At 33.9% G+C, this 25,336-nt stretch overlaps 2 protein-coding genes across 2 annotated transcripts; one reads left to right on the forward strand and one right to left on the reverse strand.

Moving 5' to 3' along the window:
• Positions 1 to 9,193: 9,193 nt before the first annotated feature.
• On the forward strand, positions 9,194 to 14,487 carry LOC21393941 (phytochrome E). The gene is made up of 4 exons (XM_010102695.2): positions 9,194 to 11,477; positions 11,752 to 12,553; positions 12,931 to 13,224; positions 13,842 to 14,487. Exons 1-4 carry the CDS (start codon positions 9,449 to 9,451, stop codon positions 14,086 to 14,088), a joined length of 3,372 nt encoding a protein of 1,123 aa, XP_010100997.1. The 5' UTR covers positions 9,194 to 9,448; the 3' UTR covers positions 14,089 to 14,487.
• A 369-nt stretch (positions 14,488 to 14,856) lies between these two features.
• Positions 14,857 to 21,484, reverse strand: LOC21393942 (protein MEI2-like 5). Its single transcript, XM_024168565.1, has 13 exons — positions 21,192 to 21,484; positions 19,892 to 19,934; positions 19,648 to 19,791; positions 19,099 to 19,568; positions 18,663 to 18,821; positions 18,460 to 18,576; positions 18,214 to 18,365; positions 17,664 to 17,755; positions 16,581 to 17,535; positions 16,368 to 16,452; positions 16,160 to 16,228; positions 15,760 to 15,939; positions 14,857 to 15,529 (listed from the first exon to the last, which is right to left on the reverse strand). The coding sequence occupies exons 2-13, from the start codon at positions 19,920 to 19,922 to the stop codon at positions 15,404 to 15,406; spliced, it is 2,580 nt and encodes an 859-aa protein (XP_024024333.1). The 5' UTR covers positions 19,923 to 19,934; positions 21,192 to 21,484; the 3' UTR covers positions 14,857 to 15,403.
• Between the last annotated feature and the right edge of the window lie 3,852 nt (positions 21,485 to 25,336).

The following is a 25,336-nucleotide window of genomic DNA, read 5'->3' on the forward strand; positions in this document are numbered from 1 at the left end:
TTTCCCTCCCTCGACTTGTTTCTCTCTAACTTCCAGGAACGGTCGGACAGAGTTGCAATGTCGGCTTCTTTTGGATCAAGCAGACGGCTGTGATGGGATCTTCGGTCACCGCCTTAAACCAGTAATATTGCGCCACGTGGGCCGGGGAACCAGCTCACCGTGATGCGTTGACACGTGCTGCTTCGCGGAAACTGAGGGAAAGCTTTTCACACTGGTGGCCGTGGACCTGAGTCCGGGCCCACAGTAAGTCTTCCCTTCGAGCGCGTGCAGTCCACCTCCTTTATTGTTAATTTGTTATTATTTATTATTAGTGATAAAATCATTTTAGCACTATGAATTATAGCGAAATATGCTTATAGTATTTTGTATTTTAATAATATTAAATTAATATTTTTACGTGTTTAAAATATCTCATTGATACCCTAAAATTAATTTTTAAGATAAAAGGTTTGTTCATTTATATCTAAACTCAAAAAAAATTTAGACTCAAGTTATAACTTTATTTAAATTCATATTTTTTTGTAAAATTTGAGTTTGAACTTGAGGTTTAACTTAAGTTTAAGACTAAAATCAGAGTTCAAGTTTCCTCTTCAACTCAAGTTCCTAAACTCAAACTCAAGTTAGTGAACAATACTTTTTTATTCTTAAAAACACCATAACTTTTTCGTTTTAATTCCGATTAAGATGATTTTTGTCTATGGGTTCACAACGAAGAGAGTAATAAAACCCCTCCCAGATACCCTATTAAATTTTTTCATCACCATTGAGTTTTTATTAAAATACTATCTAAATACAAATTCAAATTTTGACTCACCCAAATACAAACTCAAATAGATTCTCAATTCAAAATGTACAAATCCAAACACAAACTCAAATTAGAGTCTCAACACAAACTATACTCAAATACACTTTAATTCAAATCAAGATATGAACTCAAGTCACCCTAACTCAAAAAATGCAAATAAACAAGCTCAAAATAATCTTAATACCCTTTTATTTAATTAACTAAAAACAAAAAACAAACTAGAAAAAAATCTAATGAACTTTTTTATTTTGTTGATTTCTTTTAAATATTTTATTATTTTAAAATACTTTAGATTTTTTAAAAATATTGATTTATATTTAATTAATAAAAATGATAATTTGATATTACATATATCAAAAATCAGCTTTAGAGTATTAAAAAATATTTTTAAAAATGTCAAGGTATCAATTTAATCTTATTAAAAATACAAGATACCAAGAACATATTTCATTGTAACACAGGATATCAAAATAATTTTATCCATTTCATTATTATTATTTTTTTTAGATTTTAGATATTTTGTCATCCTTTTCTTGTTGTTTTTTTTTTCATTTTTATGGTCAAACCCTAGGAAAATAATCCAAATACTTACCCAATTTTATGGTATTTGTTGTTCCATCAAAAAGACAAAAATTGAGGCAATGTTTGAAATTGATCCCGTTTTTTTCACGTTTTTTGAGAAAGAAAAAATAAAAATATTTTTAAAACGGCGTTTGGCGCAATAAAGACAAAAAACGGAAATGAAAACAATTTTTTGGTTTAGTGTAAAATGAGAGAGAAATGAAAAATAATTTTTAGTTGTTTTTTATTTTATCATCTCTCGAGCAGAGAGAGAGAAAGAGAGACATTATTGAGTTCTTTTATACTGAAAATAATCTCTTGATAAAACTATCAAATGCATTTTCAAACATGATTTCTATCTGAGATTGAAAATATTTTCATTTTCATTTTCATATAAAAAATAAAATCATTTTGAAACGAGTTCTAAACGTGCCCTCAGAGTCTTTTATGAGGTTGTTCCCATGCTCGTTCTTTCAACAAAAAAATAAAAAAATAAAAACAAATAGAAAATTATGAAATTTGTCGATTAAAAATTTGAGAATCCGGGTTGGAATAGGGCCTTGGTGTCAAACCATATCGACATGATTGTGTCAGACTCCCGATGCACATTGCGACCTGTTGGTTTGAATTCTAGCGTCAAACCTAGCCCATCACGTCGACTTGATCGACCCATCATTCAACTCTGGACATTGAATACACTCATCAACTAGAAACTCTTGGGGTACATTTGTTTTAAAGGTTCTATATGGTTTAAACAATGATTTTTAGTTTTGTTATAGTATTTTTTTCATTAAAAAAATTTAAATTTTAAAAGTCATAATTAAAACCACTAATTTAAACACATAAACTAAACAGACCTTTTAATGTTTGTTTAATATGAGAAAATAGTACTTGTTTAATTTGAGAAAATAGTGGAATGAAGGTGAGAGGTGAGGGGATGTGTAAAAAGATTTTTGCACTCTGTTTTGTAGGAGGAAAAAAATGAGAGTAGAAGGAGAAATTTTACTTCTTTTAAATAATCCCAATTTTAATCTCTACAAATACAAAGATATTAGAAGAGAAAATTCATAACAAACAAAATAATAGTAAGGCCCTTCTTTTTTTTCTATTTTTCTTCTTTTGTTGTTTTGAATTTTAACTGTAATCCTAAATCTTGTAACTCGGTCATTGTCTTTTGTTGTTTTGAATTTTAACTGTAATTCTGAGGTCTCGTTCAATTCGTCGATTCGAATTTTAAATTTAAGCTGAGATGCAATTTTATGTGAGAGCTTTTAACTGTAGTAAAAAAGTTAAATGTGACTTTTTACGAGAACTTTTAACTGTAATAAAATTGGGATTAAAAACTTAAATCGGTGAAACGAACGATGCCTAAATCTTATAACTCAGTCGCTGACTGTTTGAGCAAGTGGGCAATTGCCTCTCTATTTTAGAGCTTTCTCACTTCGGAAATGGTTCCCTTGTCTGAGCTCTGCCAATGAAAAAAAAAAAAGACAAAGTGATGCTCAAAACCTGGGATGTATACAAGAGAAATCTAATTACTAAATTAGTCATTACTAATTCAGTCAAAAAAGAAAAAAAAAATGTCATTACTCAATGATGTACCAATTGGGATCACACATTCCATGTTCACAGTACAAACTACAAAATACAAAATACAAATATGTATAAATTATCGCACAAATTAACACATTTTATGTACTATCACTCACATGACTCGAACTCTTTTTTGTATTCCTCCTCCTTTGAAAGTAAATGATAAGAACAAATCTTATATACGAATTTCAAGTACCGATCACCTGAAGTACCCTAGTATAATTTGCACTTTCACAGTACTTTGTGGGCATGAACCCATCGTTTTATAATTTTTGGTCAACGGTTTTCTATTAAAAAAACAAATAGTCAACCCCTCGAAGGAGAAGTGACCTATGGTGATGCCTTTATTGAATAAAGGTATCATGCGAATAGCTCTCTCTTTTGGGTTCACCTGGACCTGGTTAGAAAAAAAAAAATCTCTCTTATTGCTTTTATTAAGATGTAAAAGAGTTCTTGAATGGTTTTAAACCAAAAAAAAAAAAAAAAAAAAAAAAAACTAATAGCTCTGTTAGTCCCTAAATTTTTTAACAAAATGATAATTTAGTCTTTAAACTTTTAATTTAGACATGTTTAATCCTTGAATTTTCATTTTCTGACAGTTTTGGTCCCTGAATTTTTCCGTCCAGTGCTCTATGGGTCCATCTGGGGCTTCATTCCTTTAACGCAGTACTGCTCGTTTTGATCTCCTTCTATATGTAAGCTGTTTGGACATCAAAAGTGTGGTTCGCGTGGCCTGAGACTTTTTTTTTAGGTTTTTATTTTGATGTAATAAAGGTGATGTTGATTACGCCATTTCAGAGTTTATGTTTTCATTGTGTAATAACGAAAGTTGTCGCCTCACCCTTTTATAGTGGTGGTAAGTCTAATCCGTTAAGTTTGATCCTACATGGTATTATGAGTTACCCTAATACTCTTTGTCTTTTAATCTTAGTCTACTAGTTTTATCTATTGATTATAGTGGTTTAATTAAACGGGCTTTTATCGCTCCATTATTAACGTGCTTAGTGGGTCTTTCCTTATTGGTTGACACTTATGTTCATTTCTACAACTTATTCATTTTGAGTAGTGTTTGCAGTTGAATACCCTTGTACTTGGATACTAGCTTAATCCTTCAATGAAATTTCCCTGCTAAAAATATATTTGTTATTTTTTTTAGAGTTAGTAGCTCTGTTAGTTTTTGAAATTTGAGTATAGTGACGTTTTAGTTCTTAAACTTTTAATTTAAACATGTTTAGTCACCGATTTTTTTTTTTTTTTTGACATTTTAATTTAAGATGGTAGTTATCAGCACCGAAATAGGCTAAGAATTCTTTGTATGTGCACCTCTTTTAAGGCTGGAATCCGGCAGCAGCGCTCTATACGTGCTCGATTATTAGTGTGCCGAAGAACTTTTCGGTTTTTAAGTCTCAATGTATCAATTTTACTTGTGGATCCAGTCTCAATTGAGGATTTTTTTTTTTTTTTTGACCTTCCACAAAATTTATTGTATCCTAAACAATTCCTAAAGCTCATACAAAATGATGGGCTCTTTCGAAAGCAACAGCAGGCTCCAACTTGTGAACGAGATGCGCCACATCTGGGCTCTATTGCGGGTCAATATTGGAGCTTCGGCCTTTGGGAAATCAAGCTTACTCGATGATGGCCTTATCGAAATTATGAATGAATAATATGGCCACTGGGGCTCACAAATGGTGCCGACCGTTTAAAATAGAGCCTCACTTATAGGAGTATATTTTATACCATATCGGGAAATTATCCTTTTATTTTAATTTTTTCAAAAGACCAAGGAAAAGAAGAGGCTATATATATGAGTGGACCAAAACCAAGCACACAAAAACGATAGGAGCGAGAAAATTACATGATTCACTATAATTTTATACAAATCTATTATTTACGTCATTTAAAATAATTATGTGTCATTGTAATTTTTTAATTCTATTTATTAATTGAATACAATTATTTATTTTTTAATAAAGTGGTATAAATAATATTTTTTACTGGCTTTTCCATTCAATTTTGTACGTCATACCCAAGAGGTTGGTGGGCAAATCTATCCAAACCCATTTCATGGTTCTTGTTGTAAATGGAACTTTTTTTAAGGGAAAAATGTACCCAAAAAAAAAAAATCAGCATTTAGCCGGGAAAAAAAAAGTGCTCGTGCTGAATGACAACAAAACTAATTTGATTGTTTAGATCATCTTCAAAATAAATGTTAATGCTAATTATATATTTCGCACTAACCGTGATTATAATGGAATATTTAACATATTGGGCGTATTTAGAACTCGTTTCAACATGATTTTATTTTTTATATGAAAATGAAAATGAAAACGTTTTCAATTTTAGACAGAAATCATTTTTAAAAATGTATTTGATAGTTTTATCAAGAGATTATTTTCAGTATAAAAGAACTCATTAATGTCTCTCTCCAAGAGAGAGCAGAAAAATAAAACAAAAAATAAAAAATAACTAAAAGTCGTTTTTCATTTCTCTCTCATTTTACACTAAACTAAAAAATCGTTTTTATTTCCGTTTTTTGTCTTTATTGCGTCAAACGCCATTTTGGAAACGTTCATTTTTTTTCTTGAAAAACGGGATCAATTTCAAACACGGCCGTTATTTTTATTTGTACTCCAATACATAATGCGATTTCAAATGCTAAATTCACTTTTTACTATAATTATTAAGTTTAAAATTTATAAAAGTAAATTTATTTTTTAAAATAAAATAATCTGAAAATAAGAATGTTGCAATTATTAAATAAAAAGTAAACATATTAATCAATAATAATCAAATGTTAAATTTACTACAAAATATAATATATGATAAATTTAACACAAAAAATAACATTAGGTTGGAGAGTGATTTTTGCTCTCAAATATCAAATTTACCATTAACATTTACAAATCACAATGTCACTGTAACCTTTTTGTTTCCACCACATCATTGCATGATCAATCATTGTAGGTTTACCTCTTCTTCTGATGTTGGTCTTGCTTTTGAAAGCACGCCAGACAGACAAATGAATTTTGTGTTAATCGGCCTCCTCAAATACCATGCTTTTAGCAGAGAAACTTGGATAGCAAGAATTATTATAAGAGAAATAATCTCGACGTATATTTTAAGCAGTTTACCTCTTCTTTTTAAGGTAGATAACAAGCAAAAGGTGCCTATATCAGTACTTGACATTTTGGTCCAATATCTTATTACAAGTTTATGCAAGCTTCTCATGAGTTTTTTTTTTTTTTTAATATTAATCAAGATATTAAATTAGAGCTGTACGTTTGGGGTCAGTCTGGAGCCTGTTATTGTTAGCCCAATCTCGGCCTAGCTTGGCCTTCTCTCATATTGAGTTGGACCGGTACTCTAGTTTCAAAACTATTTTCAACATTCGAAGTTCTCTTATTATATATTTTCAAAAAAAAAATTTATTATAAAGTCCGAGCCGGCCCGACCCTAACTCTAACTCGTCAGGTTTTAGGGTCAGGCTATGCCAGCTTTCCTCTTTTTAGGGTAGACGCGGCTGACTTGAATATTCTCTTTCTGTGCTCAACAGTTTGAACTTTCACCTTTATATTGAATCATGCTTCCACATTTGTGTTATTACCGATCCTTCATGGAAGACTGCATCTAATCCTTGAGCTATCATCAAATCTCATTTTCATCTTTGCTTTTCAAAATGAAAACGAGTACTCAACCTACCAATTGTTCAAAATTAGTCCTCCCGTCCATCATACATTAAAATCTCGAAAGAAAAAAGCTATGAGCGCGTTTAAAACTCGTTCCAAAATGATTATGTTTTTTGTATGAAAATGAAAATGAAAATGGTTTTAATCTCAGACAGAAATCATTTTTGAAAATGCCTTTAGTCGTTTTATGAAAAGATTGTTTCCAGTATAAAAAAAAGCTAAACTCCGTTTGGTTATATATTTTTGAAAACATCTAATAAGTATTTTAAATAAGAAAATAAAAATATTTCTTTCTTATATATGTAAGAAATAACCCATTAATAGAATAATTATGTATATATGTGTATATATATCTCTCTGTACTCTGCTCGAGAGAGGAGAAAATAAAAAAAAATAATTATTTCTCTCTTATTTTATATAAAACCAAAAAAAAAAAATTGTTTCTATTTTAGTTTTTTTATTTTTGGTTATTCCAAAATGCTATTTTCTTCTCATTTTCATTTTTTTTTTTTAGAACGTGAAAAATGTTTTCAGAATCTTTTTCAAACACGTTGTATGATTTTCTTCTTAAGAATTGTATCCGAGTATAATCTTCACTAATTCAAATCCTAGACGGTTCTGGTATGTTTTTTTTTTTAATCGAGATTTTAAGAGTCATATGGACAAAAGAGTAATTTGAGAGAATTTCAAAGATGACGCTGTTAGATAGCCCCCTTCGACAAGATTAAGTGCGAAAAATGGGAAGCTCATGACCGGACTCTTTTGAACCGCTTCCTGGCAATTTGTTCTGAGACATTTCTCAAGTCAACGATCAAAATGTGATTTAATTCTGAACTAAAATACGCCAAATTAATGCTAAAACTAAATTAATGCTAAAACTAAAGTTGCATGGGAGTGCAAAAAAATAAAAGGTACCCAAACAAATACCTAGGAATCTGTTGTCTGTACTGCTGAAAAAAGTTGTCGTTCCGAATGGTCCAAAGAATTGACTAAACTAGACTTTTATGGATTATGGTTTCTAGTAAATTTAAATATTATGAAAAAAAATTATACGTGTGGCCAATATTTATTCTACACTGCATGTCTCTATCCTGTCCATATGTTTATCTGATAAATAATATTATGTCCCTTGTCCCGATATATGGTTCAGTTTTTTCACAATTGTGGAGTGGGACAAATCTTCAATACCGGAGTTTGCATTATTAGTTTTCTATAAATAAATAAAAATGTTTGTATTATTATTATTATTTTCAAAGTGTTCATTGATGTGCATCTTCTGTGTTTTCATTGCTATTTTATGTTTCATTACTTTACAATTTAATCATATTACTCCATTTAAAGTGATTTAGGACCCGTTTAGTATATATGTTCAAATCAGAGTTTGAATCAGAATTCTTGATTATAATTTTAAAAATTTAAATTTTATATGAGAATAGAACTAAAATTATGAGTCTGTACTGTAGAATAACTCATATACCAAACACCACCTTACGTGGATATGTGATCGTGCATTATTATACATCTTCAATAGGTAATTTCCTCACTTATTAAATTGCATATTTTATTAAAATGATAAAAAACTACAAACTTCACATCATGGCAGACATGGAAACGATACTAGATATATCTTGTGGGGAACAACAGATTCTATAAATACGTACTCATAAACGAAAGTTTATACCAATGTAGAAACGAATCAAAATCTCTTTTTAACCTGAGCAAATCTATTATTTTACTGTAATTTGGTGCTAATGATTTTTTTTTTTACTTAATAATTAACATAGGAAATGTATTAGAAAATTTTGCAGTACTTGATTTGTAGGCTTTAAACGATATGCAGATTTATGATGTAAAATGTTGTTTAGTTACAATATAATTTGAGTCTTCATTTGAAATTTAAAAACGTTATTAGTATAAAAAAGCCCGAAAATAACAGAGTAATATGCTATGAAGAGTAAGATTACAACACATTTCATTTTTTGCGAAGCATATACTTCCGAGGCAATGATTTTATCAGTCATACTTAATAATTTATTAAAATTACAGGTGAAACGAAAATGAATCTGGTCATATTTTTGTCAATTAGGATATGACATGTCAATAGTAAATTGGACAATTTTATCCTAATAGTAAAACAAAATTGAGGTTTAAATTAAACTTGAAACTTTAACGACAAAAAATATAATACAAAAAATTAAACACATTAACCTTATTTTATATTAACTTTTTAAAAAAAATGTTCACTAAAAAATCAAAAAAAAAAAAGAAAGAAAGAAAATATTAAAAGGGATAGTATTGATATTTTTCTAAATTTAACATAGCATAGCATGAGACAAAGAATGTTGGTGTCATTAGAATTAGCCAAGAAAGTGTCACTGTAATTTTTAATAAAATGCAAGGCCTCACTGTAATAAGTCCACTCAATCTCGTCCTCAAAAGATAAAAAGAAAAAGGTAAAAAAGAATAGGCGACCAACTCTTTTTTACTATAATAATAGGTTTGTCATCATTAGTTTGTCAAAGTTAACAAGTGCAAACCACTTTTACCAAGATTATCCAAAAACAAAAAAACTGCTAAAAACATGAAAGCGACATCTGCAACGTACCGACTCCCAGATTCATCAACAACAACAACAACAGCAACAACAAGAAGAAGCACATTCATATTCATCACCTGATAACAACAAAACTTCTCTTCCAATGTCTACTTTATGATGAGTTTCTTCATCTTTCATTTCTACTAAAACCCAAAAAAAAAAAAAAAAATTCCCAGAAAGCTGAGAGATTTGGGTTGTCTGTAAATGGGGTTGGGAAGCGGCGAAAAGCCCACGACGACGACCTTCTCATCCTCCTCTGCAAGCAATATGAAACCCACAAACGCAATAACCGACAACGACCAAAAAGGCAAAGAGATCGCTCGGTACAATGCCGACGCCGGAATTCTCGCCGAGTTTGAGCAATCCGGTGTTTCCGGTAAGTCCTTTAACTACTCAAGATCAGTTCTTAACGCCTCGCAATCCGTGCCCGGAAAACAGATTACCGCTTACTTGTCGAGGATTCAGAGGGGCGGTTTGGTCCAGCCCTTTGGTTGCATGATTGCTATTGAGCAACCCAGTTTTAGAATCATTAGTTACAGTGAGAATTGCTTTGGAATTTTGGGTTTTAATGGCGAAGGTAGTTTGCTTGGGATTGATGCTAGGACACTTTTCACGCCTCCTTCTGGGGCTTCACTCACTAAGGCGGCGGCTTCCAGGGAGATTTCGCTTTTGAACCCGATTTTGGTCTATTCGAGAACTACCCAGAAGCCGCTTTATGCCATTTTGCATAGAATTGATGTCGGCACTGTGATTGATTTGGAGCCCGCGAGGTCGGGTGACCCTGCATTGTCGCTTGCAGGCGCGGTGCAGTCGCAGAAGCTCGCCGTGAGGGCGATTTCTAGGCTGCAGTCTCTCCCCGGGGGAGATATAGGAGTGTTGTGTGACACGGTTGTGGAGGATGTTCAGAAGCTTACTGGATATGACAGGGTTATGGTTTATAAGTTCCATGATGATGATCATGGTGAGGTGGTTTCCGAAATCAGGAGGTCGGATTTAGAACCTTATTTGGGGTTACATTATCCTGCCACGGACATTCCACAAGCTGCTCGGTTTTTGTTCAAGCAGAACCGTGTTAGGATTATCTGCGACTGCAATGCCACTCCAGTTAGGGTCGTTCAGAGTGACGAGCTGAAGCAGCCGTTGTGCTTGGTCAATTCAACGCTCCGTTCTCCACATGGCTGCCACACGCAGTACATGGCAAATATGGGTTCAATTGCCTCGCTGGTGATGGCAGTTGTCATAAATAGTAACGATTCGATGAAGCTTTGGGGGTTGGTTGTATGCCATCACACCTCACCGCGATATGTTCCTTTCACCCTTCGATATGCCTGCGAATTTCTTATGCAAGCGTTTGGACTCCAGCTCCACATGGAGCTCCAATTGGCATCCCAACTGGCTGAGAAAAGAATTCTCAGAACACAGACATTGCTTTGCGACATGCTGCTCCGAGATGCCCCATTTGGGATCGTGACACAATCCCCGAGTATCAAAGATCTAGTGAAGTGTGATGGGGCTGCATTGTACTATGGCGGTTCATGTTGGTTACTTGGTGTAACTCCAACTGAATCACAGGTAAAAGATATTGCAGAGTGGCTGCTAAAAAATCACGGGGATTCCACAGGGCTGAGTACCGATAGCTTGGCGGATGCTGGCTACCCAGGTGCGGCTTTATTGGGTGATGCTGTTTGTGGCATGGCTACCGCGAGAATCACATCGAAAGATTTCTTGTTTTGGTTCAGGTCTCACACTGCAGAGGAAGTCAAGTGGGGAGGAGCTAAGCATCATCCAGAAGATAAGGATGACGGTGGAAGAATGCACCCTAGGTCATCTTTTAAAGCTTTCCTTGAAGTAGTGAAAAGTAGAAGTCTGCCTTGGGAGGTTTCGGAGATAAATGCCATTCATTCTTTGCAGATTATAATGAGAGACTCGTTTCAGGATATGGAGAGCAGGAGTCTGAAAACACTGAGTTCTGCACAGCAGAGTGACGATACTCAGATGCATGAGATGGATGAGCTCAGTTCCGTGGCTTGCGAGATGGTTAAATTGATTGAGACAGCAACTGTTCCAATTTTTGGAGTTGACTCAGCTGGTGTAATTAATGGCTGGAATGAGAAAATTGCTGAATTGACAGGATTACAAGTTGACAATGTTATGGGGAAGTCCCTGGTTAATGAAGTGATTCATGAGGACTCTCGCGAAGCTGTCGGAAATCTTCTAAGCAGAGCTTTGCAAGGTAAAATGTTTCTTGTCTTAATGATAAAAGGCATTGCTGAAGATCTTTTGTTCCTTTTTATGTTTTTCGGAATGCCGTTGACTACAGTAAATTTCTCATAAGGTTATCAGTTCTAGAAAATATCTACTACTATAATATCAGGACCAATGTAAGATTTCCATCCCGAGTTTCTTCTATTTTTTCTGTTTTTCTCATGGTGTTCATCCTATTTCTCTTTATTTTTCCGTTTTTGTTTTTCCTAAAGTTGGCCCTGTGATGACTTCTTTTTCTTCAGGTGAGGAGGAGAAAAACATTGAGTTAAAACTGAGGTACTTTGGAACTTCAAAGGAAAAAAATGTTGTATATATAGTGGCCAACACCTGCACAAGTCGGGATTATGCAAACAATATAGTAGGGGTGTGTTTCGTTGGTCAAGACATCACTAATGAGAAAATAGTTATGGACAAATTTATCCGTTTGCAAGGCGATTATAAGGCTATCATACAGAGTCTTAATCCGTTGATACCGCCCATATTTGCATCAGACGAGAATGCTTGCTGCTCTGAATGGAATGCAGCAATGGAAAAACTGACTGGTTGGAAAAGAGATGAAGTTATTGGTAAAGTTCTTACTGGGGAAATCTTTGGAAATTTCTGCAGGCTAAAAGGCCACGATTCATTGACTAAGTTTATGATAATATTGTACCGCGGAATCAGTGGCCAAGATATCAAAAAGTTCCCTCTGGAATTTTTCAATAAAAAAGGGAAATTCGTCGAGGTTTTATTAACAGCGAACAAGAGGACTGACGCGGATGGCAATGCAGCGGGTTGTTTCTGCTTCTTGCAGATTGTTGTCCCTGATGTACAGCAAGCCTTAGAAGTATGCAGGAAAGATGATGAAGGCTTTTCAAAATTTAAAGAGTTGGCTTACATTCGACAACAAATGAAGAATCCTTTGAATGGTATTCGATTTACCCACAAGCTACTCGAAAGTACAGCTATTTCAGAAAACCAGAAGCAATTTCTTGATGCTAGTGATGCATGTGAAAGACAGATCATGATGATTATTGAAGATGATTTAGGAAATATAGAGGAAGGGTAAGTTTTCTTCAATCTTCATGGTGTAAACAAGAAATTAGAAGACAATTAAGATCTGCTTTATTTATAGTTCAACGCTTTCATCCCTCCAACTCATTATTTGATTCATGTATTTCATATTGGGTGACGAATGGATCAAAGAATAGAACAACAATATAACCAACGTAACAAATTTATTACATTAGGGGAAACTAACCAACAAGAAGCAGGAATATTTAAGGATGCTTATTTCAATGTGGTTTTTGTTTTCATTCATTTTTTTCTTAACCTTGTGAAATTCTCATCCAATTTCTCACTTATGTATTGGTTGTAGTCAGCCTTGGCAGGTTGTATTTTTTTTTAACACGCCGTCTAACATTTTACTTTGGCTGTAGCAGCAGTTTGGAGCTAAAGATGGAAGAGTTTCGGTTGAGAAATGTCTTGGATGCCATTGTTAGTCAAGCAATGATATTGCTGAGGGAAAAGAACTTGCAGCTCTTTCATGAGATTCCTGAAGATATCAAGTCACTATACCTGTATGGAGATCATATTAGGCTGCAGTTAGTCTTGTCAGATTTCTTGCTCAATGTTGTACATCATGCACCTGCATCAGATGGCTGGGTTGAATTAGAAATTTCCCCTGGTCTCAAGTTAATACAGGATGATAACGAGTTTATCCGCTTACAGTTCAGGTACCTCAACAAAATCATGTTTTATGATCACTCACAGAAAATCTCATATCATTTACAATTTAGTAATGTTGATAAAATCAAATGAAAACTCATTGTGAGTCTGAGTTTTGACCGACCATAAGCCTCCCTTTTTCCCCTTTTGCGGAAAATGACTGCGAACGGGTCCATCTCTATCTCATTGGAAAGCTACAGAAACTGTTGTCCCAAAAGGCTAAAAATATCATATCATACATGGTGGAAAACCTTCTCAAGATAATCAGTCTTTAACACCAATCGTAGGATGCTAAAATGTTTCTTGTTTTCTCCTAGTTAAAGATAGAAGTAAGCGTGAATTCTTTACTTTTAACCTTTCTGGGGAGAGAATTCTCTTGACTACTGCAATGCCAATTTTTCCTTGGAATTCTGCCACTAGGGTGGTTTATTCGCTATCTTCACATAAACCTGAAAATACTTCATATCTTCAAGAAACCCTGTTGAAATGATATTCTTGCATTCGAGTTTTCTCTATAGATATATTGTGTCCTTAAGTTGATTACAATCAGTCGAACGACAACATTACAATGACATTCACTCACGTGCCAGTGCAGACTAATTTTTCGTTCTTCTTATGCATGTAGAATAAGCCATCCTGGGGAAGGCCTTCCTGCTGCTCTTGTCCAGGACATGTTTGAGGGTGGAAAGCAATTGACTACACAGGAAGGCCTTGGGTTAAACCTGTCTCGGAAACTTCTCAGTCGGATGAATGGGCAGGTCAAGTATGTCAGAGAGCATAGCAGGTGTTACTTTCTCATCGACATCGGATTTAAAATGAGGAAAGAAAGACAAAGGGGAGGATCAAGGGCAGAGTCAAGCAGGATGACTTAAACTTCTTCAGGACCCCTAGAGAAATCTGTGTAATTGATCCGCGCAGACTGCGAAAATCATAGTCTATATGATGCCTCTATCAGGGTTTGAGATTCTCGTTATGCCCTAGTTCGATCTTTTCTAAAATATATTTTTACCATTCGAGGTTATCAAGCACTCAGTGTCCCCTAGGAGCCAGTCTTCTTACCTAGTATGGCATCCCATTGCCATGCCAACGATTTTATGATTGTATGTACCTACTTCAACTAAATTCGGCCAGTCAATATGTATATCCTGTGATTCAAGTACATAGCATATGAAAGTAATCTTAGTTGGAAATTGTAAATACTCCTCCATTTTTGCCACACAATGGAAGGAATTGGATGTTAAATTATCTAGAATAAATTGGGAGCTCTCGAACTTTAAAGTGTTACACAGTTGATTCTTTGTGTGTTTTAGCCAATGCAAACACGCATTTTGGGTCATTTGCCCTTCAATATCTTGACATAGATCTTGCTTGGAAAAAAATTAGAGAATTTAGAGAGAGAGAGAGAGAGAGAATTTGGACTAAAAACCAATATGCATGGTTCCAAAATTGGCAAAGGAGAAGAAACTGCAGCTTCTAAAATACATATAATATGCAATCAAAGTTGGCATAAATGTCTACGCTGAATCCAGTCACTCTTTGGGATCACAATTCAAGAGGCTGATATTCAAACCATACGGGTCTATTCATTCATTCCAAAGGAAACAAAAAGAGTACTCAAAAGGGGACGCGGACTAAACAAGTACGCCAGCAATTTCGTTTCTTAAATACATGTATGAAATTTCCATTTCAAGGTCCCAATACATAAGAATGACAAAAAGGAAGCATATTTCTCTCCCATATACAATTTTTACCCCCATGTTAAATCACCAACTAAACGCTCAAAACACATCGATCCAAATAACTTTATATAAACATCGAATTCGAAAATTAGACTACCCACTTCACAAAAACAAACAAAAAGAAAAAGAAAACGACCAAGACGAAAAATGGGAGATATGCATTATCCAATGCACCTGACTGGACAATCCAATTCAGCTCGTACGAATTGTTCACTTCATCCTCCCTCCCTCGTATATCAGATCACCGAGTCACACATAAAAAACGAGGCTCTTTTCGCCAGAGCTCTCTAGTAAATGCTACCAAAAAGAAAGAACTGTAATACAAAAAGAAGGCATACTCCTTTTTTTTTTTTTTCTTCTCTAACTATACAGTTGGGTTTATGTGCAATGGTTAGAACCCACAACTGCCATCAAATTCAGTCAATGGCAATTTTCCTGAAGTACACTGTTAACTCTTTTCTGAAATGGGATGAGAATTCTCTGTTGGGATACCTGGAGAGTCACTTGTGGGTGATTCTTTCGGCAGACAGGCCGGGATGTTCAAACTGTTGGCAGGAAGATGTTCCTGGACAATCTACATGAGACAAACACAAAATCGTATCAAAATTTCTTTATCCATCCAGACCGCTATGCCCATGCAGAAATTCTCATTTCAGATAACTTTAAGAATTTGTAAAAAAGAGGAAAATTTAAAACTTCCAGTTCTTACAAACTTCAATTTCCTCATTGAGATTCAAGGACAAACATCTGCATGAAAAAACTTAACCGCCTTTCCTTGATAATAAAGTATGTAGAATTTATTACCTCATCACAAGCCTCTGAACCATCTGAATAAAAGAGAATCGGGCGGCAGCGTTTGTCTTCATTCATCAAGCTTGAATTCTGAAAGTGGTTCACAAGGGCTGTCTTCCCTTGGATTCGAGCATATGCCAAGGAAGCAACTTTCTCGCTGTTGAACTTCTCCCACTTCTTTCCATTAAAAGCCTGCATAAATCTAGGAATGTTAGTTGGTATAAATACCTTCACAGTTCCCATTCATTCTAGGCACGCCATAGTCTGCTGATTTTTTTTTTCAGCTCTTTTAGGTACGAGGGCGGAGAGCTTTCTATAGGCATCAACAGACACGTGCTTCACTTAAACAATGCGGTGAAAATAACATGAACCAATCAGAATATTTCAACAAGCATAAAAGACGACATAAAACCTCATAAAAAGGAATGATGTGTGAAGGAGACAGCATATTTATGAATGCATAGCCCACGTTGCATTTGTTCTGCAGCCACAAACAGAAACACCAACCAGTTGTAATTTACTATAGGAAGAGTTGTGGCGAAAAAAAAAACCAAAAAAAAAAAACAACAGTAAGAAGTGAGAATTAAGAAAATTTCATCTGATAAACATTGAACAATTACCTTAAAATCAATTGGCAGATAGAGAAAATCATAGGTACCCTTGTGATTCTCATCTATGGCAGCGAGTAACATTTTGGAGGTGTATCTAGAGGACAACAGTAGCATCAGGCATCACTCAAAACGATTATCTTTTTTTTTTTTTTTTTTTTTTTTTTTGAAAAAAAGAGGAAGTCCCCAAGTCACACGTGACAGGGTTACAGGTGTCAGCCTTACTTGTTTGGAATATTTTTTATCATTAAAGTCGTCCGAGTATCCTCCGCACTGATAATTTTGTCCAAATCAAGCTGAAACTGTTTCTTGCTATCAACCAGGTTTCCATTATTCTCAACCCGTCTGCTCCTCCCATACTCAGCCATACCATCAATGCTTGTAGGTTGCAGTCCAGGAAATGGACCATTACCTAAAAACATAGGGCTAAGCCTTGGCGAGGAGATTAGCTTGAAATTTGACGAACTATTTTCCGACATTTTTCCTGGCATGGAAATTCCAGCATTGATAGCAGCACGAGAGCCCATATTTCCCATTAGCTTTCCATCATTGGGGCCAAAACCCATGCTTCCATATCCAAAAGGACTCAAAAATGAAGCTTCCGGTGACTCAGGGAAGTAACCAAAGTGCCTCTCTAAAGGAACGCCAGGTGGAGCAGATCCAACATGATGCTGGTGATGATGAGACGAACCAAGAAAAGAGCCATGATGAGCTGAGGGTGGAAATGCATGAGCCTTTCCTGTGGATGTAAACTGCTGTCCAACAGCTGTTCTTTGCCATGCCAAACTGCCATGATCTGCGTACAGATTTGGACTTCCCCAAAGGAACTGTGGCCCTGATAAAGTTTCCACTCTAGATCCATTCGATGTTGAAGGGCCAAAAGAGGGCATACTACCATGGAAGTGGCTTAACTTCTGCTCTGGAAATGAATGTGATTGTGGAAATGAAGATCCATGAACTGAATTTGTACCGTTAAACAAATGCTCCACAAGACTGGCCCTTCCCTGGTCCCTACCGATGGGTGAAACCTTCATATTGTTTGACACTTGGGGATGCAGAATCGAAGCTAATCCAGGCAAACTGTTGCTGGTTGTCGGGCTCAAGGTCCTAAAACCAGAAGATTTACTAATGTTGTGCATGGGACCTTGTTCAATAGGGCTGTTAAACTGCATCCAGTTACCTGAAAAGATTGCGGCCTTACCTCAGTTTGGAAGAAATAACCGTTATAATGAACCCAAATGGCTCAAAGCTACACATGCATAAAGCTATATGCTCACAAGTCATACAACATTTCTCAAAGAGGATTACCTGGTGGAGAGTTGGTTATTGGAGAACCAACTGGATGCCGGAAGTTACGTGACTCATCTTGTTCAGGCTCTTGATTAAGTTGCAACATTAGACTAAAAAGCACAGAGCATAAGAATCGGTAGTTCCAATTAGCATAGCCAGGGTATAACAAAAAAATAAATAAATAAATAAATAAAATAAAAAATAAAGGGAGAAGAAGAGGAAGAAAAATTTAGTTACTGAATTTGACATCAAACATCCCTAAGTGGATTAAATAACTAAAATTTCTGGTGGTGACCAGTAATAATGCTTACGCAAATCCCAAAAGTAGAAATTATCACAATTTGCTACAACAAGAAACATATGGATTATACCATCTAAACTATTCTGTTGTTATACAAAAATAGGTGGAAATCGAGAACAACATAGTGATTGTGAAACAATAACATTTGGGCGTTGACCTCCAGATCTTCTGATACTTGAATGTCAACAAAAAAAAAACTAAATAAAAATACTCTTCGGATGATAAGAGTATTCATGGCATAATAATGAGCAATATAAATATACGCACTTTCGTCTAGCTCCACCTGGGCGACTGGGTTCAAGCTTTATGCGTTTACCAGCTATGTCACTCCTATTTAATGACTTGAGTGCTGCTTCCGCAGCTCTAACATCGTAGAATTCAATGAACTTATGATGTCTCTTGTGCGGAGTTTCCCTTATCTGCTTTCTCCAATAGATACAAACACAGGTTCATTGGCCAGTGCATAAGAAAATAAACGAGGAAAGAATGAACTCATAAAATATAACTTATCACCTCTTTGACCTCTCCATAGGCCCCGAATATTTGACGAAGGTCTTCATTGGAAACCGATGGATCCAAATTAAAAACTACCAGTGTTCCTTGATTAATATCCTTATCCGAGGGATTGTCCTGTTGTGACCAACCAAAAAAAAAAAACACTGGTTTAGCGATAATTCAAATGGAAAAGAAGAATAAACTCAAAAACTAGTTCTGACCTTTGGAATTGAGAAGTGAATGTCAAGTTTCCTCCGTCGCAGTGGCTTGTTTTGTAATGCACGCATGGCCGTTCGAGCATCACGAATATCATAATAAGATATCATCACAAAGCCCCTATGTTTACATGCAGTGTACAGAGTTCTAATATCGCCATATTGCTACAAAATAAAATAATAATAATAACAAACAAATAAGCAAAAGAAAATTTGACACAGGAGTCTGGAGAAGAGAAAAAACAAAAAGTGCTACTCTTTGGATCAAAATCAAAATAGAAATTAAAAGAAAAGAAAAGGCCTCAAATCTTGGTGACTAGTTCTATAGTGTATTGAAGATGCACCTATATCCAGACTTAAAAAAACTTTGCGGGAGGGAAAAAGACAACCATGCAATGATGCTTAATCATTAAGGAGCATGTTCTTTGCAAGTTTGAACTACCTCAAAAAGAGCTCTGAGTTCTGAATCTTCGACATTACTATTGATATTTCGAACAAATAATGTTCTGGAAGGATGCTCGCCATATGGATGTTCTCCAGCAACAGCTCCCACACCATTTGGAAGGGCATAATGAGGCAGCCCATTCCCAATAGCGCCGTCAGATAAATTAACCTTCGACATACTCATTATAAGGTTTTCCTGTCGATCTATTTCTAGTTCCATGCCTCCTCCGCTGCCAAAAAGATCACAATCTTCCAAGTCCTCCAAGGAACCAGGCAATCCACTTAGGTCAAAATCATCCACTAGGCCAGCTAAAAGCTCCTCCTCATCATCAGGAAGCAAACTTCCAATTGCATGACTTTTAACATCTTCAAGTGATGCATCGCCATTGACATTTTGGTTGAGTTTCTCTACGCCAGCCGAGAGATCATCAACAGATAGATAACTACCTTCTGTATCATTCAAATTCACTGCGTGTATGCACAAACAGGTTAGTGATCCTCTTCTCGATACAGAACGCAAAATTCTAAAGGAATAGCTCAAACATACATTTAGGATGTGGAAGAACGGGTAAAGAGCTTGAAAATAGTGTGGCATCACTTGAAGCACGGTAAGCATTAGAGCCGGATAAAATTCCCCAAGCTCCCGGGCCTACTTCTTTAGAATTGTTAGAGGCTGGAATCTCAGTTGGGCCTACCAGACATTGTAATGACAATTTGAATAAGAAAACAACTGAATTTAATATCCAGCTCACCAAAATAGATTATTTGTACCAAAAAAATAAAATATGAACCTGAAATTGACTGGTGAGTAAACTGCTTCATTGTCTCACTTTTCTGATTTAAACATGAACGGTCAAGAAACAAAAGAGTCAATCTTTGCTATAGTGAGAAAAGTACACAAACATTAGGCAATTAGAATATCTAATTCGATTAGAGGAAATAGCAAACGTGAACTCTAAGAACAAAAGCAAAGTCCATGTGAGAAAGAGACCCCACATGTTCAGAAAATTTGGGTTACCAAAATATTGCAAATGCACTTCAAAAGAAATAAAAAGGGACAAAAATGAAAGATAATATACAACTTCTTGTCAATTTGTAGACAACACAACCAAGTTTCCGTCGGAACTAATTGGAGCCAGCTCAACAAATCATTCTCGTCCTTTAAAAGGATTAATTATGAAAGATTTAAAGACACTAAAAGTTGCTTACTAAATTCCATCCAACGTTAATACCTACGACACCACATATTTCAATCAACGAATATATACTGGTGTCCATTCTTATAACTATCAGAAGCACACGAAGCCTTTTTTTTTTTTTTTAAAGATATAAACCCAAACACAAAAATCTTTATAAAAATGTCGCTAAACCATCAAACTTTTTTAACCCAAACTTATTTTCATATCTAACATGTGTGAAAACACCAAACCAAAACCTTGTAAACTTGAACAGAAGAACAACAGAACAGAACAATACATTTTTAAAGGATTTAAATGTCATAAAATATTAGTTTGAGAGTTTCAAAAGGGAATTTAACGTGAAAATTTTCTAGTGGATCCTGACAGCAATTATTAAAAATAAAAAGGAAGAATTTGCAATGAATAAACAGACACAATCACAGCCAGCTTGAAACCCATAGTATTTAATAAAACGAAAGTAAATACGTCATGTTTGAACTAAATCCATCACGATATATATATATAGACACAGGCGCACATGTATGTATATATTGGGAAAGTCAAAAATTATAGTTCTGTTTAGCAAAAAATTAAAAAAAAAAAAAAAGTAAAAAGTTCTAATTCTAAACTACTCTTAACTTCCCACAGTTAGATCCCCTAGTTAACGAAAAAAAGGGACTTTGATTCTTTTTTTTTATTAGAACTAAACTCTTTAGAGCAATTGGCGATTAAAATTATTATTTGCATAAAAAACCCGAACTTTTTATTGCTTTACAACTGCTCAGTCAAGAAATTTTTCGCGACTTCAGAAACCAATCCGATCAAACTTCACAATATGATTCCCCAGTTTACCATTACCAAAAATTGCTCGAACGAGAAAAAAAACACAAAAAGGAAAAGCAAAGAAAATTACCTGATGAAGGCACAAACAAAGGAAGCGAACCCTAGTAGAAGAAGAGCTTCTGCGAAGCGAAAGAGGGAAAGAAAGCGAGAGACAGAGAAAATATTGTCTCAAATTTACCAAATGGAGAGTTCCAAGTGACTTGACAAGAACCGCTCCACCACCATCAACGTAGAGAGAGAGAGACGTACAGAGATGGAATTGCTGCTGAGAGAGGGAGAGGAGAGAGAAACTTAAACTGGTTTTTCTCTACTGCCTGCCACTTCTCTCTCTATTTTCTGTTTGGAGAGAGAAACGGAGAAACAAAAGGTGATGACGATTGGACGAAAGAAACTCAAAAGTAGCAGAGAATGATTGAGAGAGAGAAACCGAGTTGGGGAACGCAATATATATATATATATATATGTTGGCTCGGAGGAGTTAATTGCATTTAAATTTAATTTGGTGTCCAAAATTATAATTTTGAATTTCTCCAGTTCAAAAAGAAAGTGTGATTTTTTAGGCTTTTTTTTATGAATATCTGATATCTGTACAAATTTAATAAAAGGAAACATTTTTTTTTTTGCTTAGAGAAAAAAAGGGAGCAATTAATAGATAGGGATTAACAACATATATGCATATTATGACGTGTGAATTGTGATGTTATAGATTATTTTTATTATTTATTATTGGTAATTTGGTAGCTAAATATTTCCGTAATTAAGTTTGGGATATTATCCTCTTTTTTGTTGTTTTTTTCTCACATTTTTTTAAAACTTTTCCCACATATTATTTGTTGAACTTAATTTTTTTTTTCTGGCAGAAAATTTGTTGAACTTAATTGGAATTTAATTGGCTGGTAAATAAGATAGAATAGGATAATTATGAACCACGTCAGCAAGTGTCTATATTAAAAGAATATGCAAATTCCTATAATATAAAAATAAAAAACAATTAATCCTTTAAAAAATTAAAAAAAACAATTAAATACATATTTTCATATTGCACTTTTTAGGTCTTTTTTCTCGCTTTTCTTTTTTTGCTCCGCACTTTTTAGATTAATATTATCTTTCCTAATTCAAATGATATATCGGCACAAGAAAACAAAAAACGTGTATGAATTATTTTTGTTTTGGTTGAGGTGGATAGCTTATCATGACGTCACATAAATGCACCACCAACAATTTTTGACTCTTTGCTAATAACTCATGTTTTGACTCTAAAAAAAAAATCATGTTTTCAATGTAGCATGCTAAAAAAATACAAAAATACCTAAGAATTCAAAGTAAATACCTTGGTGAGCATAAATAATAAAATTTAGTTTTGATGATCATATATATTTTTCTTTACAATTTCGTATCTGGCCTATGCGTCTCTCTCTCGGTTGATCGAGGAGTTATATAATGAGTGTGTATATGAATTTACTATTCAGTACGCGTTTGTCTTTTTGAATATTTCATTCGAATTTAATATGGGGCCGATTTGATTGAAATTGAGTCCTCTAATGTCTTGAGCTCTTTTTCATTAAGTTATGAATGAATTGTCTTTATATATAACAACAATTGCCCCGTATTTTCACTTGTAGAGCTAAATCTCAAGAAATATATGGGCCCGTTTAATTCGCTGATTCGAGTTTTTAATTCGAGTTGAGATGTGATTTTATGTGAGAACTTTTTACTGTAGCAAAAAAGTTAGATGTGATTGTTTGTGAGAGCTTTTTACTGTAACAAAACTCAAATTCTAAACTCGAATCAGCGAAATGAACAGGGCCATAATGATAGTGAAAGTAATAACTTGTTGCATAACATTGATGAAAAAAAAAAGTATATATATATATATATATAAACGTTAATAAATTCGGTGAAATGTGAATGTGAAAATATGTTTTTGTATAGGAAGTTAAAAACCTCCACTCTCTAGTTTGTTGCTAAGACAAGATTAATATGCAAAACAAAATAGGACAAAGAATAAGTGGTCAAAGTTATTTTGGATAATTCAACAAGTCGAAATCTAATGGATTATTTTTATGATTAAAACACACAAGTCATTCATTTCCTTTTTTGGAAGGAAATGGTACAATAATGTTCTAAAATAATCACACAAGTCACGCCATCTAAACTTACCTTTCTGGTAACAAAAATATCGATATTATATATCATTCGTATCCCTAATGAGCCATACGTGGAAATTATAATCAATATATATTGGTCCCCAATAATACTCCACAACATCTAATAAACCGGTAAATCATTGGGTATCTACAGATTCAATGAATGATATCATCTGATATTCAACAATGCCAGAATTAGTAACCTCCTTTTTTATTTTCTATAATTATAAATTTTCCACGTGTGATTTTTGGTATAAAAAAGAAGTTTAAATTTGTTCATACATGTGAGGTACTAAGACAAACTTATCCATCCGCCTACCTTAAGGGACAAATTGTTTTTTTAATTTTTTATCAAAAAAGTGCTTTTTATTTACTCATTTAAAAAAAAAATTAATTTCTTTTTCATTGGTATCTGGTTATTATCGTCTTTGTAAGGAGATTGAGATTGATTTGTAGACTGCTTTTTCATTCAACCAAGCACATTGTTCGTATGAATGAGAATCATGGGCTAGCTATATATAGATTAGAAAATACTTATCCCTTTAGCAAAATCTTACACTGACAAAATTTTATTAAATTTCATTAAATTATTATTGTTTTTAATATATATGATCTATATTCAAAATATCTTACTAGCAAATTATTTTTTCATATAATATCAATAATTTATGTAAAAAAAATAATTGCCTTGGATTTTTTTTGGAAAACCCTCTCAGAATATTGCTCACGTGTATTGCCATCACAAAAATAACAAATTGTATCCAGTTATGTCAGTTAATTTCTATAAACAAGCAGTTTTGTTTAATTTGCAAAAAGAAGGTAGATATTCCCTGGTTTTGAGAACTCACGTTTTATAGGGCGTGTTCGTTTAGGTAGTTTTTGAGTAAAAAAACTCAAAAAAATGTAATTTGAGTTACAACTTTATTCGAGTTCATGTTCTTTTAAGTTTGAACTCAAGTTTAAATTCGAGTTTGGAACTAAAACTCGAGTTCAAGTTTCCCTTTCAACTCGAACTTAAGTTAATGAACAGTATTTTTTATATTCTTAAAAATGCTATAACTTTTTCGTTTTAATTCCGATTGAGATGATTTTTTTTTCTATGCGTTGACAACGAAAAGACGAATAAAACTAGACCCATATACCCTATTAAAATTTTTCATCAGCATTGAGAGTTTATTAAAATATTATCTAAAAATAAATTCAAGTTTTGACTTACTCAAACACAAACTCAAAAAAAATTCTTATCTCAAACCATAACTCAAATGTACACAATTAAACACAAACTCAAGTTATAACTTCAACTCAAATTATAACTCAAACTCAACTCAAAATCTACGCTCAAATTACCTAACTCAAAAACATCAAAAGAACAAGCCCATAATTCTATGAAACCTTTCCTTAAAAGGCTATACATTACTAGCAAAAAACATAGCTTTAATTTGTCTCATGCTATCTTTTAAATGAAGCCGAAAGCCAAGAGAGGTTTTTCTTTGGATCCAAGATGGATAAGGATGGAAAGAAATTAAAGTGAAAGTTTGTGATCATGCACTTTCTTGTAAGCCAATCAAAAACCCTTTATTACAAGGAGGAAAAGAGGCCTCATTGTTTGGAAAAAAATTACTCTTATTTTCTCAATCCCACACCAAACTTAATTTCATTTTTGATTTATGAATTTTTATTAAATCCTTTTCGGAAAATAAACACCGATGAAGAAGTATTTTGCCAGTATTTTATTCTTCTCATTTTATTGAAATATATGAAGATTAAAGAGATAAATACCAAGCAATTTGCTTAATTTAAAAAAAAAAAAGAGATTTTCTCCTATAGGTCTTTAATATATACCATGCCGAGCTAAGACATATCCCATCATTAACTCTCTTATTCATTTTTGTGAACTTAGCAATCAAGAAGGATAACATATTTTTGAATATTTTATTTTATTTTGGGGTTGTTCTTTTGCAACAAAATTCAGAAAAAGTTTAAACTCGAGTTACAACTTTATTTAAGTTCATATTCTTTTATAAAATGTGAGTTTGAACTCGAGTTTGGAGCTAAACTCGAGTCCAAG

The sequence above is a fragment of the Morus notabilis genome, unplaced genomic scaffold, assembly GCF_000414095.1.
Source record: "Morus notabilis unplaced genomic scaffold, ASM41409v2 Scaffold1445, whole genome shotgun sequence".
Lineage (NCBI taxonomy): Eukaryota > Viridiplantae > Streptophyta > Magnoliopsida > Rosales > Moraceae > Morus > Morus notabilis.

Excerpts from the sequence above, each read along its gene's own strand:
- LOC21393941 (XM_010102695.2), top strand. The coding sequence starts at position 9,449 with ATGGGGTTGGGAAGCGGCGAAAAGCCCACGACGACGACCTTCTCATCC. Across the intron at positions 11,478-11,751 it reads TCTAAGCAGAGCTTTGCAAG|GTGAGGAGGAGAAAAACATT; the intron begins GTAAAATGTTTC and ends CTTTTTCTTCAG. Across the intron at positions 13,225-13,841 it reads TTTATCCGCTTACAGTTCAG|AATAAGCCATCCTGGGGAAG; the intron begins GTACCTCAACAA and ends TTATGCATGTAG.
- LOC21393942 (XM_024168565.1), bottom strand. The coding sequence starts at position 19,922 with ATGAAGCAGTTTACTCACCAGTCAATTTCAG. Across the intron at positions 17,756-18,213 it reads CCAGGTGGAGCTAGACGAAA|TCTAATGTTGCAACTTAATC; the intron begins GTGCGTATATTT and ends TGTGCTTTTTAG. Across the intron at positions 17,536-17,663 it reads AATAACCAACTCTCCACCAG|GTAACTGGATGCAGTTTAAC; the intron begins GTAATCCTCTTT and ends CAATCTTTTCAG.